General features: G+C 43.8%; 1 protein-coding gene across 6 annotated transcripts in view; it reads right to left on the minus strand.

Moving 5' to 3' along the window:
• The window catches only part of MYO7A (myosin VIIA), a 148117-nt gene that overhangs the window by 98700 nt on the left and 34610 nt on the right, over positions 1–14807 (minus strand). For 2 of the 6 annotated variants that reach the window (XM_072993468.2, XM_072993466.2), the window contains exons 1-4: positions 11582–14468; positions 5168–5281; positions 3994–4146; positions 1926–1952 (exon numbers count right to left, since the gene is read on the minus strand). In XM_072993468.2, coding sequence (XP_072849569.2) covers positions 1926–1952; positions 3994–4146; positions 5168–5281; positions 11582–11686 — 399 coding nt within the window. In that variant the 5' untranslated portion in view covers positions 11687–14468. Of the gene's footprint in view, positions 1–1925; positions 1953–3993; positions 4147–5167; positions 5282–11581; positions 14469–14807 lie in introns of those variants that run through there. The other 4 variants (XM_072993469.2, XM_072993467.2, XM_072993470.2 and 1 more) reach the window with 3 other exon arrangements.

A 14807-nucleotide genomic window follows, 5' to 3' on the forward strand; every position in this document is an offset into this window, starting at 1 on the left:
GGGGAAGTGAAATTATTATATTTTATTTACATCACTCTCTCTCCCTGTCAATCCCATTCTGTTTTCTCCCTTTCCTCTCCCTGCTCCCCTTCTGTGATTCTCCCCCTACTTTGCCTCTGAAAGTTTCCCTCGGAATCAGCAGCTGCTGGAGGCTGCTATCTGAGCCTGCTAAAAAGAATGCATGCCCTACTGTTGGGCCAGAAAAGTGCGGGACGGCTCTTAAAAGGGAAGGATGCCTCATTCTAAGTAGAGATCCCTTTCCCCACAATCCAAACTGTGCCGTCCATGAACCATATAATATTCACAATATTATGAATCTTAGTGATGATTGTAAAGACCATATCCCCAATCTGAAGAAAATTATTTTTTTAAGTTCATCACTCCCAGAATAAATGTGCCCTGAAGCCAGGCTGCTATAAGGTTGGCACCAGCAACATGCCTCCAACCCAACACGTATATCTGCATGTGACCTGTTGCATTGAGAAGCTGAGCTCAAAGTCTGTCTGGTGCTTCATGCTGTTCCCAGTAGCGGATACAGCTTGAGAAATTTATTTTTCTGACTAAAACTCCTAGAATCCTTTAGGCAGTTGTTGTTCAACTGAGGGTACGATCAGAACTCAGGAAAGGCACACCGTAGATCACTTTTAACCGGACCAATCTCCCTTAAAGTGACCCTTCCATCTCTGGGGGAATTGCTCTGGAAATAGATTGCACAGGACCACTCTGCTCTGAAATCATTTTCCTATGTGATCACAATCCAAATAACTTTTCCAAGGCCAACAAGGTATCTCGGTGTACTCCCAAATGGTACCGCAGGACCACAGTATCTGTGGGGGGTTCAGTTCCAAGCTCCCCTACAAATGTTGAAAAACACAGTAATATCAAACACTATACATTGCATGGTCTCTAGTGGCCAGTCCCTGTAAATACACCCTGGAAATACAAATACAGTGGTGCCTCGCTTAATGAGCGCACCGTACAATGACGAATCCGCATAGCGATCCCCTTTTCGGGATCGCTAATGCGGAGGCATAGCGTCGGTCCCTATGGCAAAAACTCGCATAGCGACGATCGGTAAGCGTTTCGCTTACCGATCCTCGCTTTGCGATGCCCGCAGATCAGCTGTTTGGTGGTTCTAAAATGGCCGCCGGACACCCGAAATGGCCGCGCGCAGCATTTTCGCGCCCTCCCCTCGCTTACCGAGGGCACGAAAATGGCTGCCGCTATGGAGGAAAGTTCGCTGAACGGTAAGTTTAGGGCCCATTGGAACGCATGCGTTCCAATGGGTTTTTATGTTCCGTTTAGCAATATTTTCACATAGCGAGGCTCGCTATGCGAGGCACCACTGTAACTATGTATTTCTGGTGTTTTTTAAATTTATTATTTATTTATTTTTTATTTATTAGACTTCTACCCTGCCCATCCAGACCAAAGGTCTACTCTGGGTGGCAATTTAGTAATTTCAGCCAGCGGATACTCATTCCACAGATAGAGGGGTCCTACTGTACCTACACATTTTGTAGGTTAGCTACACCACAACATCGCCATTCATTGTCATGACATCTATGCATGCAAGGTTGTCCTTAGGTGAAAGCCTTTGGAAAGCAGATCATTCCAGGTTCTAGGAAACGCAAGCGTTAAAAATTAAAATTAAAATAACAACCACCCCAAGCAGCAATAAAATGTCCAGCCCTGCCTCTGTGGCACTGTGAATGTTAGAAGCAATTTGTCATGCAGCTCCTCTGATTTGGGCAAAGCTGCACAGCCAGACGGCAAGCCAACGGCTGACGGTGTAGATGCGAGTGAGTTTCCTGAAGCAAAGGCAGCCCAACAGAAAAATGGTATCCCCAAGCGACTGAGCAGTTGACAACGTGCCGAGGATGCCTGTGAGGGGAATGCTGGGATGACTCAGCAGTTTGACCTACCATACTTACTCTCCCGCCACAGTTCGTCTGAATTTCGGATCAGAGGTAGCAGGGAAGATTTAAAAAAAACAAACACACGCACCATTATCCAGCCAGCTTGTATATTATTGGTAGGTCACAAACCACTCAAAGACCTCTAGCGTCTGGGGATGAAGGTGGACGATTGCCTCAGGTAAACATTTTCCTTGCTTCTTAGTAGGAACAGAATTTGGGAAGTGTTCCTCTTTTGAACTACAGCTCCCATAATCCCCTAACCATGCTAGCTGGAGGATTCTGGGAAGGGATCTCAGCGGAGTCTTGCGTTTCAGCGCCTGAAATGGCCAGTCCTGAGCATTAGAGGTGAATTGCAGTTTGCCAGAGGAAGATCCTGGCTTGGTCTGGGTTCAAGGGATGACAGCAAAACGGAGGGAACGGCTGGGTCCCTTCCCTCTCCATCACAAGCGAGTTCTCCAAAATTAGACACAGTGAGGAGTTCAGACCTAACCTCCACTTCAGCACTCATAGGAACCTAAGAAAAAGAAGAAACCTGTGCTGGATCAGGCCAAGGGCCCCTCTAGTCCAGCTTCCTGTCTCTTACCATGGCCCCACTACTCCCTCAGAGGCAGGAGAGCAGGGTGGCCCTACCCTTAGGCAGAGGGAGGCAAGTACCCTTTGAAGTCCTCTGTTGAAGAATGGAGCTGGGTGAGTCAGGCAGCATGTTCGAGATCCCCCCAAATGTGGGCCTGCTTAGAGCTTGGAAACACTAAGTCATTGGACCACAAACTCCCAATGTGTTGGATAGCTCAGTAGTTTAGATCTTGGCTGTGGAGCCATCGTTTGGGAGTTCGATCCCCCCTGGGCCTCCTTGAAAAGAGACCGGACTCAATGATGACCAGTGGGTCCCTTCCAGCTCTGCCGTTCTAGGATTATTATTATCTTTTGGATTGTTGGGAGTGGTAACTCCAACACTGTAACATTTCCAAACTGCGAGCCGGCCACCCTCAAGGAGAACGCATGACGCCGTCCTATGGTCGGGGGGGGGGGGAGAAGGTTCCACTGACACTTTTGTTTGGTTCTCTCGTGGAAGGGCGGACGTCAATTCATTCTTGGTCTCAGGCAGCAAAATGCCTTGGGCTGGTTGGGACAAGGTACCTCCATCTTGGCGTCTTTACCAAGGAGAAGAAACCTGGCCTTGGAGCCCCACAAGTACACCCCTAACAGGGGAGCAGCCAACCCCAATTTCGCCTTCAAGGCTGTTCTCGAGGTAAGCTGCTTCCAGAGACCTGTTCCCCTTCCACTGTCTTCTGTATTGCCCATTTCTTCCTCAGGACCTGCAGCCTGCTAGTCACGGATGCTGTGGTAGAGCAACATTGATGTGCTGAGAAGGCCAACATGAGACCAGAAGCAGACATTATAGATAGCCTGTGCCTAGAAGTGGAAAATCCTGAACTAATGAAAGCCTCTGAGTGTCACAGAAGGGAAACTCACCTAAGCTCAGTAGGACTTACTCAAGTCAAGTAGACATACATAGAATTGTACAATAAGCATCATTTTTACCATAAAACCATAGGATGAGGAATACAGTGTCCGGGTTAAATATCCCCAGGCCAAACACTTCTAAATTGATTGAAAGTCTGACAAAAGGGAGGGAAAAGATATTGACAAATAGGTAGGTAAAAGCTTCCCCTTGACATTTAGTCCAGTTGTGTCCAACTCTAGGGAGCGGTGCTCAGCCCCGTCTCCAAGCCGTAGAGCCAGCGTTTATCCAAAGACAGTTTCCGTGGTCACGTGGCCAGCACGACTAGACACGGAACGCCGTGACCTTCCCACCAAGGTGGTACCTATTTATCTACTCGCATTTTTAAATGCTTTCGAATGGCTAGGTTGGCAGGAGCTGGGACAAGCGACGGGAGCTCCCTTTGTCACGTGGATTCGATCTTATGATGGCTGGTCTTCTGACCTTGCAGCACAGAGGCTTCTGCGGTTTAACCCGCAGCGCCACCCACGTTTCTGACAAACAGGTAGCAAGTCTGTTAAAGAGGAAATAGAGGCAACTATTGAGGTTCTGTGATCCAGCACTGACACTCACATAAATCAGATGTTCCCGGTAGCGAATAAGGAGGTTCCGCAGGATGCCGGCCTCATTCAGGTCTCCAAGGCGGATCATGTCTTCCACTCCATGGATGGATGTGGGGTGCATGGGTTTGATATGACTGGCATTCTGAGGGGATATCCAATGCTCCTGGAAAAGTCCATCATGTTAGAATAGAGAATAATGATCATACAGTAGGATAACTGTATCCGTGGGAGATCGGTTCCACAGCCCCCCATGGAAGCAGAAAAAATGTGGATTAAAGCAAACACTATTTTAATAGCAAATACTATGCATAGCATGGTCTCTGGATCCCTCTAGTGACCAGTTCCAGTAATGACATGAAAATATAGTTCTCTGTAGCAAATGCAATATGGTATAGGGTTCCCTCTAGTGGCCAGTTCTGGTAATGTCAATGTTAGAAATATATATTTATAGGATTTTTCTTTTAACATTTTCTGACCACGGGTAAGTAAATCAGCAGATCATTATCCCACAGATAAGGGGTCCTGCTGTAATAAAACAACAGGTAACACAAGGTGTTGAGTGTAACTATGTTAGAATATTCTCCAAATAAGACATTGTGAAACAAAAATCATTGCAGGAATTCTGCCTCTGAGTCTAAAGCTGAAATTCAACATCAACAACTCCTGCGGAAGGATGCTTTTGATCGTGAGCAACCTGCAGGATTTTGGAACCACCACGTACCTATCCAGAGATCTTGGAGTACAGTGGCCCCACTGCTATTTTTTTCCCTTACAAAAATGAATGTCTTTAAGCTGAAAAAAAATCACTTGAATATTTTGTCTAGTATCCTTATATATTTACAATTTTAATATTAAATGGGGACTAGAAATGGGCATTAATTGCTGGTTCATCAGATTGTGCCAGTTTGTTTGACAACATAACAGGTGTCCGGCGCTTCCCAGCCCTGCCTCCTCCAGCAGATGCCCACTCAGAGGCAGCACACAGAGGAGGCAGGGCAGGGAAGTTGAGGCACTGTGAGTGGGTGTCTGACAAAGGAGGCAGGGCTCGGAAGTGCCAAAGACCTATTTGGCTATCACCTGTTGATTCGTGCCCATCTCTAAGGGGGACCACACAACACACAGTAAGACCAGCCAAGAGATGAAAAACAACCCAAACTGTAGATCCATAAGGCCATCTTACATACATTTCCTTCATCATCTACCACTTGGATCTGCCCGGAGTCACATAGCTTGACCACTGCTCCAATGGGAACATCAAATTCCCGCCCAGTCTTCAGGTCCATCCATACATAATCCCCCTGAAAGAAAACATATGGTGGGGGGAAAAGAGGCATTATATTTTTGAGCAAACACAGGACAAAGGTTTGATTGCCAGTGAAATGGTAAAAATAATCAAAGTGGCTGAATCACTTGTATTTTACCAACATGTGAAAGCACACAGTACAGCGGTGCCCTGCTAGACGATTACCTCACAAAACAGTTTATTCGCTAGACGATGAGTTTTTGTGATCGCTATAGTGCTTTGCAAAACGGTGTTTCCTATAGGCGATTTTCGCTGGACAATGTTTCGGACCGTGCTTCGCAAGATGGTGTTTTTTTGGGGGGAACAGTTTTTCGCAAGACAACAGTTTTGACAGCTAGGTACGCGACGCGCAAAACAGGTGTTTCCGGGACCGTTTTTCGCAAGACAGTGATTTTGACAGCTGATCCGCGCTTCGCAAAATGGTTTTCCTATGGGCAATTTTCGCAAAATGACAATTTTTTTCCTCATTGGAACACATTAAATGGATTTCAGTGCATTCCAATTGGGAACTGCATTTCGCAAGACGATGTTTTCGCAAAACAGCGATCTTCGCGGAACGAATTAACATCATCTTGTGGGGCACCACTGTATAGATAAGTGCAAAATTAATATGTGCTGGAGTTTTGTTTGGAACTTCTCGTGTTGTCTGTGGTTTGTATGACTGGAGCTACTTTTCTGGGCTGGGGAAGATAGTTTATCTAGCACTAACTAATAGTTCTTTCCAGCCTTTGAATTCAAAGAGAACCCCGCCTCTTTGCTGAGTGTTTCTTTCCCTCTTTTTAGTCTGTTGGTGGCGGTTGTTTGTTTGCTGTTGATCTGTTCAGTTGGTTGATAAGTACGAGTGCCATAAAGAAAGCAGCCTATGCAACTCTGTAATTACAAGCAATCCTGATTGTTAAATGTGCAGGGACCTGCATCCAAAAGCTACCATGGTGTGCCGAAACAAAATTTAGAACAGGCAAGATTTGCATCACAGCAGAATACCAGCCACGAAGCCTCCCAGACAAGGAATCTGGAAAAATATGACAAATTATTTGTTCCGGAAAAGACCACAAACAACTTTTTGGGAGCACATATCTCTATAATTTGCATTAAAAAATCCCTGTGCAAAATGAGTATATTTTCTCTTTGTGGAACAAAAGAAAAAGCACATGCATGTACATATACAAATGGGAGTTTATCCATGAAAGTTTGCTGTTTGTTCAGTTTTTAGTGGTCTAATATACATATCACCTACTCTTGCATTTGTGTAATCTTGAAGACTAGAAGGCCTTTTCCAATTTTTTTCTGGACTAGGTAAGATACCACCAACGGATACCCATACTGGAGTCTTAATTGCAATCTCTCATCCTAGTTGTTAGTTTCTGTGACTGGGAAGAACTGGGCTGATGTGATTGTCTACTTATCTGGCACTAACCAATCCCTTCCAGCCTTTGAATCCAAAGAGAGCCCCACCTCTCTGCTGAATGTTCTTTTCCCCCTCTTTCTTCGTTTGATGGCCGTTGTTTCTTTGCTGTTGATCTGTTCAGTTCAGTGGCTAAGTAGGTGTGCAGCAAAGAATGCAGTGTACACAAATCTGTAATTTCAAGCCCTTGTCAGTAAAGAAATACTTTTTAATTTTTCTCTTACAAATGTCTCAGAGTGAGTTATTGAGACTAAGTGCCAGTTAATGAGGAAGGAATGGACTCTGAGGAACTTGAAACTATTCTCCTCTGTAAGTCTCTGTACTTCTACTGGGTAGCAAAAAAAGGGGATTTTACCAGAAATTCAAAACTCGGCAACAGCCCATAGCACTACCTGTAGAATGATATGGGCTCTTGACATCAGCTGAATAGGAATGAAAACTGAAGAAAACATCTGCTTATGCTCATTAGGTAAAACTATTAATTTGGCTTTAATTGGCTTCTACCTGGTGAGTACATCGAATTCTAGCCATAACCTTCTGATGTAAACCATTGTGTCAATTTTATTGCCCTTTCACCAGCCCTTCCTGTTGCAGAGTTTTGCATTTCTGGTTAAATTTCTCTAGCTGCACAGCCAAAGTTGCAGAGATTCACTTAGCAGAATAGTTTCAGGTTCCCCAGAATAGTCCACGCCTTTCCTCATTCACTGGCCCTTATAGTCACTCGCTCTGAGATATGAGTAGGAGAAAGAATTTTAAAAAAAATTATTTACTCACCTATGTGAACAGATAAAACTGTTGAACATGACTGTCTTCAGCAACAGATTCTAGAGAAGGGGGAAAGCACTGAATTCTTTGAATTTAGAGGTACAGTGGATCCTTGACTTACAGACGGCTCAACTTACAGACTTTTCAAGTTACAGACTTTTCTGGCTGCAAAATTTAGGTTCGACTTGCAGCCGGAGAATCGACTTACAGACCAGAAAAAAACAAAAATGGAACAAAAATGGAACAAAAACGGCCAGTTACATATTAGTCGGTTTTCAATGCATTGTAAGTCAATGGAGACTCGACCTACAGACTTTTCGACCTGCAGCCACCATTCCGATACAGATTAATTCTGTAAGTAAAGGGTCCACTGTAGGGAAGGAATATCTGATTGGTGCCGGAGAGATGGACCTTCACCCCAGAAAAGAAAGATCTCTCCCAGCCAAACCTACAAGAGACAAAGCCCCAGAAGCCCCACCCTAGAGATCACTCTGCTCAGAGGTGCCCACATTGGCTGGTAGTGACTCGCTGGGGTTTTAGGCTAGAATCCCTTCTGCGCCTTACCAGGAGGGGTTGAATATGAGATTTTCTCCCATGTAAACCGATACTCGGTCATTGAGCGGTGGTCCCCTGGTACATCTGATATTGCATGTCTTCCAACATAGCTCTCAAGTTTGCTCTGAAACCCATGTCTTAAGGAAAAGACGGAAGCGTCCGACCCACTGGTTGAAATCCTGTGGCGCAGTTACGCCAACGAGGCCACGTCACTCTTAGCAGCAAATGTAAGTTTAGAAATATGCCTAGGCATTGTCTGTGGCACACCACGTCAGACAAGTTTGCATGCAAAACACAACGTCTACAACGGTTTCTTAATTTAACTTTGCTGCTAAGAGCGGCAGTGTTTGCACAACGGCGCAACAAAATTTCGGCCAACGTGTCGTTTGGCCGTGGCATTGTCCGAACAGATGCCAGACACCCGATGGAACAAGCAGGCAGATGGGATATACTGTACACGCTTGGTGCAAATTGGGAACTCAACCAATAAGAGCTTAACACTTACACCGTGTAGAGGAACTACACAGAGATGCTACTGATTGCTTACTTAGAAGTCAGCAAATTTCAAAATGCCTGCTGTAACAGTGAATCCCTAATTTTCATCTGAATTAAATATAGTCTCCTTATCCAAGCTCATCCTAGAATCAGAGAATGACAGAATCGTAGAATCATGGCGTTGGAAGGAGCCTATCAGGCCATCGAGTCCAACCCCTTGCTCAAGGCAGGAATCCAAAACAAATCTGTTACTCTCTGGGAAGACTTTGGAGAAGATGCAAAACTTTTAGAATAGGACAACTTTAACAAACATTTAAGAAGGCTCCCTCCATCAAGAAAAAAAACAGACAGTGTATTATCAAGGACACAATCTAATGCCATCAACTGCAGGCAGTTCCCTGATTCGTTCTACACAGGTGAGTTATTAGGCAAATAATAAATGGAAACCAATCTGATATTAGCAATGGGAATATTCAAAAGCGAACTGGAAGACCTTACTCTCCCTGGCTCAGAGCTACAGTGCACTTGGGTGGAAGAAATTCAAAGACAGATTCTCCTGGGAAACAGCGGAACAAGAATTCGTTAAATAGACTCAACTTGGTCTGCTTTGACTTACACAGAGACACAAAAATGCTCCCCCAATCATTCCACCAAGACCGAGATCACAGAATCACAGAATAACTGAGTTGGAAATAGGTTTCTACAGCGATCAAGTCCAACCCCCCTGCTCAAGGCAGGAATCGAAATCAAAGCAGATCTGACAGAGGCTGGTCCAATTTCCCCCAACATTGGAGTGCTCATCAGGTCCCGAGGTAATACGGTTCCGTTGTCGCACTGCTTTGACAGGATGTCATTCTAATGAGCCCAATACTGTTTTGTGAGTGGCAATTACTAAAGGAACAACCCTTGTCTGCCCGTTTTTCATTTCTGTTCCCTCTGACCCTAGGGTTTACAATCCACACCCATGAACCTAAGCTCATACACAGCTTTGAATGCTAGTACAGTAGATCAACTCTCAGTTAGAAGACATAGAAACCTAATTCAGTTTAGATTAACATTTAGTGAGGAAGGTCTTCAGTTTAAGTTAAATATTAAGCTACTTTTAAAGGGAAGCCAAAAAGATAACTCCATATTCCCAGTGAAATTTTGTCCTTTATTCTTTCAGATCGGGTTATCTTTCAGGCACAGTAGCTGCTCCAGCCTGATGTTTTTTCCAGGTACGATGGACTAGAAAATCCAGTTGCTGGCTGGGGATGGTAGGGTTTGTAGTCCGACATCTTTGGAAAAGGCCAAGTTTGAAAACGGTGCCCTTTACAGAGTCCGTCCATCTCATATTTGGTTCTCCTCTTTTCCTGCTGCCTCCATCCTTTCTCCATATTATTGACCATTCCAGAGAATCCTGCCTTCTCAGAATGTGCCTAAAGTAGGACAGCCTCAGTCCCAACATTTCTGCCTCCAGAGAGAGTTCAGGCTTGATTTGATCAAGGACCTACTTTTTTGTCTTTCTGCCAGGCCATGAAATCTGCAAAGCTCTCCTCCAGCATCACATTTCAAATGAATCCCCATCAGTCCGCTAGGCTGACTGGATAGTCACATATTGGGGGGGTGCAAACAGATGTTTAAAGGGATGCCAGTGACGAGGTGCATGAGTTTTTATGCAGAGTGATTGCCAAAAAAAAAGGCATCGTGATGCAGAAAAGGGCTACATTTAGCTTCCCAAAAATTTCAAAGTTGGCAAAGATGTAATGCTTATCTCTAAATCTACCGAGCGTTCAGAAGAATGCCTGGATTTTCTTGCTTCTTATATAAACTAACAACAGAACTCAATCAAAATGCTCTATTCAGGGTGGCCCTGTGTTATACGTTGTAGTGGTCAGTCCTCTCTGCGGTGGTCTTCATTCAAAAGATCTACTCTAGTTGAAACAAACAATTCAATTTAGCCCATGGTAATCTCTTCTTAACTTGCATTTATATGCATAAAATCATTACATGCACATTTAATATAAATCAGTGGGTTTTTATCCACTCTTTCGAGGCCACTTTATTTTCAAAAGTATTGCAGATTGTTTTCTTCTCAAACCCCGTGAATCCTGTACAATTCACAGGAGCGGTTTTTAAAAAGGCATAATTTATAAAGCAATTAAAAAGCTCAGGTGTTGACAGAAGTTGCAAGCGTTAAAGAGAAGTTCCAAACATAAATATGTTATAATTGTTAGCCTATTAGACATCTTCCCATAGGAATTGACATGGCACTGGAGGAATAGAAACATGTCCATCATCATTAGCATACACAATAATCATCATTAGCGTACACAATAAAAAGCTGCTAAGTTTCATAGAAGGTATTATGCCTCCAAGCATTTCTCGTCATCGTGACTCCTTGAGCAACCTACTTTTAAGCCAACAAAACGGCAGAACAGGACAATGACCTGCAGACTATGGATGCAAAAGGAAGTTTATAAAAAGAAGATGGCATCTGAGTATCTCCTGCTTTGAGGAGACCTTCGAAGTCTCCAGTGTTTATTCTGTTGGAAGTCAAAATGGGAACATGACAACTTCAAGAGGCTGCGAAAATCAAGCTATACATTACAATATACTCGATCGTGTTGCTAAATGGAGTTCCTTAAGTGCTGGAAATGTCTGATTGTCACTGTGGGAGCTTTTAACCTCTCCCACAGCTTGTAAACCAAGTTGCTTTCATTTGTGATGGGTTATTTGGAAAGCAAAGCCAGGCTTTACCTGCAAGTATGATAACTCAGCTACTAAGGTGTTCCCTGAATTATGTCTCTGGAGCATTAATAGATTTCAGCTTCTAATGATGGCCTCCCTGGAACGTATATTTTGGCCCTTCCCTCGGCTTCCCTCTCATAGTTGCTGTGGTCCCACTTTGGCATCCAACCTTAATACTGAAAATTTCCAAAGTCTCTTCAAAATGGGAGCTAGACTTTAGACCAGAGCGCCCAATTTTGCTCTGAATTAAGTCCATTTAGCAACTCCAGACTTAGGGCCAGATATGTTGTGCACAGAATCGGCAACTCTGAGCGCGAACCTCGTGTCCGTACAGACATCTCTTACCGGCAAAAGCGTAGAGGGTTTCAAGGCTTGATTCACATTTCGGATCAGGGCCCACTTTTTCTGGTCTCTCTCGTGGACGGACAATTCACTGTGGTATTGGAACATGGTGGAGTTTTCGGCTTGGTTAATACACCATGAAGCGGGCAAAGAAATGTAGATTCCTTCTCCTTTGGAGCTTAGAGAGATTCGATGTGCTGGGAAGGATGCGGGGTCCCTTGTTCCTCTTTTACACCGTAGCAGCCATATTCTTTGCTCCTCCTTCGAGGATCTTGCTTTCTTCGTCCACAAGATGGATCTTTCTTGAGACCTTCTCCTTGTGCATTATTTATATACTTTTGCATTTGTGCTCATTACTTCGAACAAAATGGATTAGGTGGTATCTGTTGTTTTCAGGTCCAAATTCTAATATTCACCACAGAACGTGAAACATTCGTACTGGAAAAACAGGGGTAAAGATCCCTCATTTTCCTTCCTTCCAGTTGCTCCCAACCTCCCATTTTCTCCTCATCCAGGGAAGGTTTCCAGCAAGCTTCACATCTTCCAACTGCCGGTCACTATGAGCTCCCTTGGGTACTTATTAATCTACAAATATAGTCCGCTCCCTCGTGGAACACATGGCTTTTAATTAACCTAATACCTTCAAGCACCAAGTTAACCAAAGCGCAAAAGGGAACCCAAAACCAAAGGCCGTTGGTGTTTGCTTTCTGCTGATCGCCAGCCCATAGCAACCGAACTTTAAATAATTGAACAAACAGCATCCTTCACAATTACTATGTATTACATGCTTGGGCTTGTGGGGTTTACCTCAGGAAAGCTATGGAGGAAACTGGAGGGTCAGCGAAATTTATCATAAACTATATCTACCCTCAGAAGACCTGGGAGGATGATTGACAGCACATTTCCGTGGACGTCTGTTCAAAACTAAGCCTCAAAAGTACAATGGATGTAAATTTCCAGAGATGTAAATATAGGATTGCAGTCTAAGGACCTTTTATCTAAGTTCGATATTCTGTTAAAGGCTCTTCCTACGACACAGTGTGGCATTTGTTAAAAATATATAATTCTCTCTCCTGAAAACGCCAGGTCTGCAGCAAAAGCAAGCCACTGAAACATATGCACACAGATCTGCGTCCGAAAGCACACATTGTTCAAAACTAGGTGTGGGCTTTGTGTTTGGGTCCACTAGAAATTCTAGCAAAGATCTAGCCACAATTGGCTTCATTTTAATACTCGGGGCCATCTGTCAAGCGAATCATTTGGTTATTGGGTTGCACGCTTTACTCGTTTGCAAAGCTTGTTTGCTTACCGTATAAAACCTCTCTTGCTTCCAATTTTCCTCATGCAAGAATCCTGTGGTTTTGTTAACAAGGGCATTTCCATTGGGCCACTGCTACTTGAATAAATTGACTTCTTATTTTTAAAGGAAAATTCCAGTTTTCCATCTTTATCGCACCACTTCTCCTCTCTCAGCCAACATGCAAGTTGCAACACCAGAAAACGTAACCTGTGGACGTCTTAAGATTTTTTTAAAAAATTGGTGAACAAGACTTCTGGTGTTTTGCTGTTGTATTATTTTTTCTCTCTCCCCTGTTTTTGTGATAAAAAGCAAAGCCTCTTTACTCAGGCACAGTCTCTCTCTAAATCAGTGTTTCCCAACCTTTTTCAAGTTACAACCCCCTTTTATAATAGCCAAGTAATCTGTAACACCCCCTACCATCAGGTCTGCAGAAAAAGGGGTAAAGTCATTCTTTCTCAGAAAGCAAAGGCTTTTTTTCTCACCTAAAGGGCCTGTTCCTCTTACACACACACACACACACACACACACACACACACACACACACACACACACACACACACACACACACACACACACACACACACACACACACACACACACACACACACACACACACACACACACACACACACACACACACACACACACACACACACACTTTAATATCCCTGGTCCGAAAGCTCAAGCAAGAAATCATTTGACAAGGGCTGCAACACATACAAAGTGGGGGTATTGTTGTGATAAGGAGGAGAGATACACCCACAACAAAAACACACTGATCACCATAATCACCCATCTCCTGAAAAGGACAAAAGCTGATCCCACAGCTATAAATACTCAACTCCCAAACGAACTGCACCAGAGCACAGAGTGCTATTCCTGTCCTCTGAAGATGCCCACGGCCACAGAGACTGGAGATACGTTAGGAAGAACAACTTTCAGAACATGGCAAAAGAGCCCAAAAAACCCACAACAACCATTAGATCCCAGCTGTGAAAGCCTTCACGAATACATGGAGTGCTTAATTTTTTTATCTCACTCCAATTCTAGCCTGCATCCAATCCACTTCCTCCAGTTGATTTTTTTTACAGTGACCCCTGATGAGGTTTCCTCTTCCTATAGACTCCCAGCTCCCAAACTGCAATACATCTCTGCATGATTTCTTTTCTTACCAGTATGGAACCCAGAGATGGAGAAAGTGTAGCCAAAGGAGGATGACTCCAATTTTGTTGGAGGCAGCAAATCCACTCTGGGTTTTAGTCCAAACTTTAAAGGAGCTACCCAACACCATGAACCTATTGGGGACATAAAGTTCAGAACCTTGGCCTGATCTTGTTAAACTCAAACTAAAACTCACAGTGGATTCTCTGTTCTGTAAAATCAGAGTGGAATCGTTAATAATAATCTTCCCTGTCGGATAGGCTGGCTAAGGCTAATAAAAGTTGAAATCTAACGAAAGTGGGAGGGATGCATGTTCCTCATTTTTGACATAACCTATCACTCGTTAACTACCGTTGTCCTTAACCACTCTTCCAACCATCTGGTGTTTTCAGATATACTGAAGAGTAGGGTTTTCCGGGCAGTTCAGTTGTCCCTAGCTATGCTTGTTGCATAATTAACAGATTTTGCTCTCTTTCTTTTTCACTCATTCTTCAAAACAGAACAAGACTCAAGATTATTATTAACATCCTCACGGTGAAGAACAGCTTGCTAATAGCCCAGAATGGCTGGCTGATATTTCATCCCTGTGATCTACAGAAGGGGAAGACTCTCTCTGCATTTTGAATGTTGCTGGACCGTTTTTATTCCTACTAGTCGTTTCCTTCTGTTTTCTGAATACAATAAATTCCACTAAACACAGTGGGGGCAGAGAAAGAAACCCTGGTATTTCTAGCCATCAGTTAAAATGCCAAGAGAAAACATTTTCAG

Source organism: Pogona vitticeps, chromosome 3, assembly GCF_051106095.1.
Source record: "Pogona vitticeps strain Pit_001003342236 chromosome 3, PviZW2.1, whole genome shotgun sequence".
Classification (NCBI taxonomy): domain Eukaryota; kingdom Metazoa; phylum Chordata; class Lepidosauria; order Squamata; family Agamidae; genus Pogona; species Pogona vitticeps.